The sequence below is a fragment of the Arachis duranensis genome, chromosome 6, assembly GCF_000817695.3.
Source record: "Arachis duranensis cultivar V14167 chromosome 6, aradu.V14167.gnm2.J7QH, whole genome shotgun sequence".
NCBI classification, from domain to species: Eukaryota; Viridiplantae; Streptophyta; class Magnoliopsida; order Fabales; family Fabaceae; genus Arachis; species Arachis duranensis.
Genome location: NC_029777.3, coordinates 10940868 through 10941311, shown reverse-complemented (window position 1 = coordinate 10941311; position 444 = coordinate 10940868). Strand labels below are relative to the sequence as shown.

At 38.3% G+C, this 444-nt stretch overlaps 1 protein-coding gene across 1 annotated transcript in view; it reads right to left on the bottom strand.

Moving 5' to 3' along the window:
• LOC107492620 (uncharacterized) overlaps positions 1–444 on the bottom strand; it is a 3544-nt gene that overhangs the window by 2168 nt on the left and 932 nt on the right. The window contains 2 exon segments of the mRNA XM_016113654.3: positions 77–182; positions 282–351. Of these exon segments, the coding sequence (XP_015969140.1) occupies positions 77–182; positions 282–351 (176 nt within the window).

Here is a 444-nt window from a genome sequence, read left to right as displayed (position 1 = left end):
GTTGTTAGTTCAGCTTGCTCATTGCAGGATCACAAATATGGAACCTAGCAAAGTGATAGGAAAGAAAACAACTTGCCTGGAAATAGTGTCAGACAATTGCTTTGAAATAACTGGTGCTGCTTCAGCAGGCCTTCCAGGTCTAACAATTGGAGAACAAATTGGAGGCATGTGGAAATCAATAGCTGAAATAGAAGAGATAACATGTTTAAATATCGAAACATATGATTTATGGATAAGACTACATAATTACAATAAAAGTGTCACAGCTGATGATAGCCAACCTATACATCCCTCATCTGGTGATTCCAAGGATGGAGTCATAACTTCCATCTTAATAGCGGTCAGCATAGTCTAAGCAAGGAAACAATTGAAAAGACTCAAGAACCTGCTTAACAACGAAACCACACACACAAATAGATAGGAGAGGAGTAACTGACAGTTGAT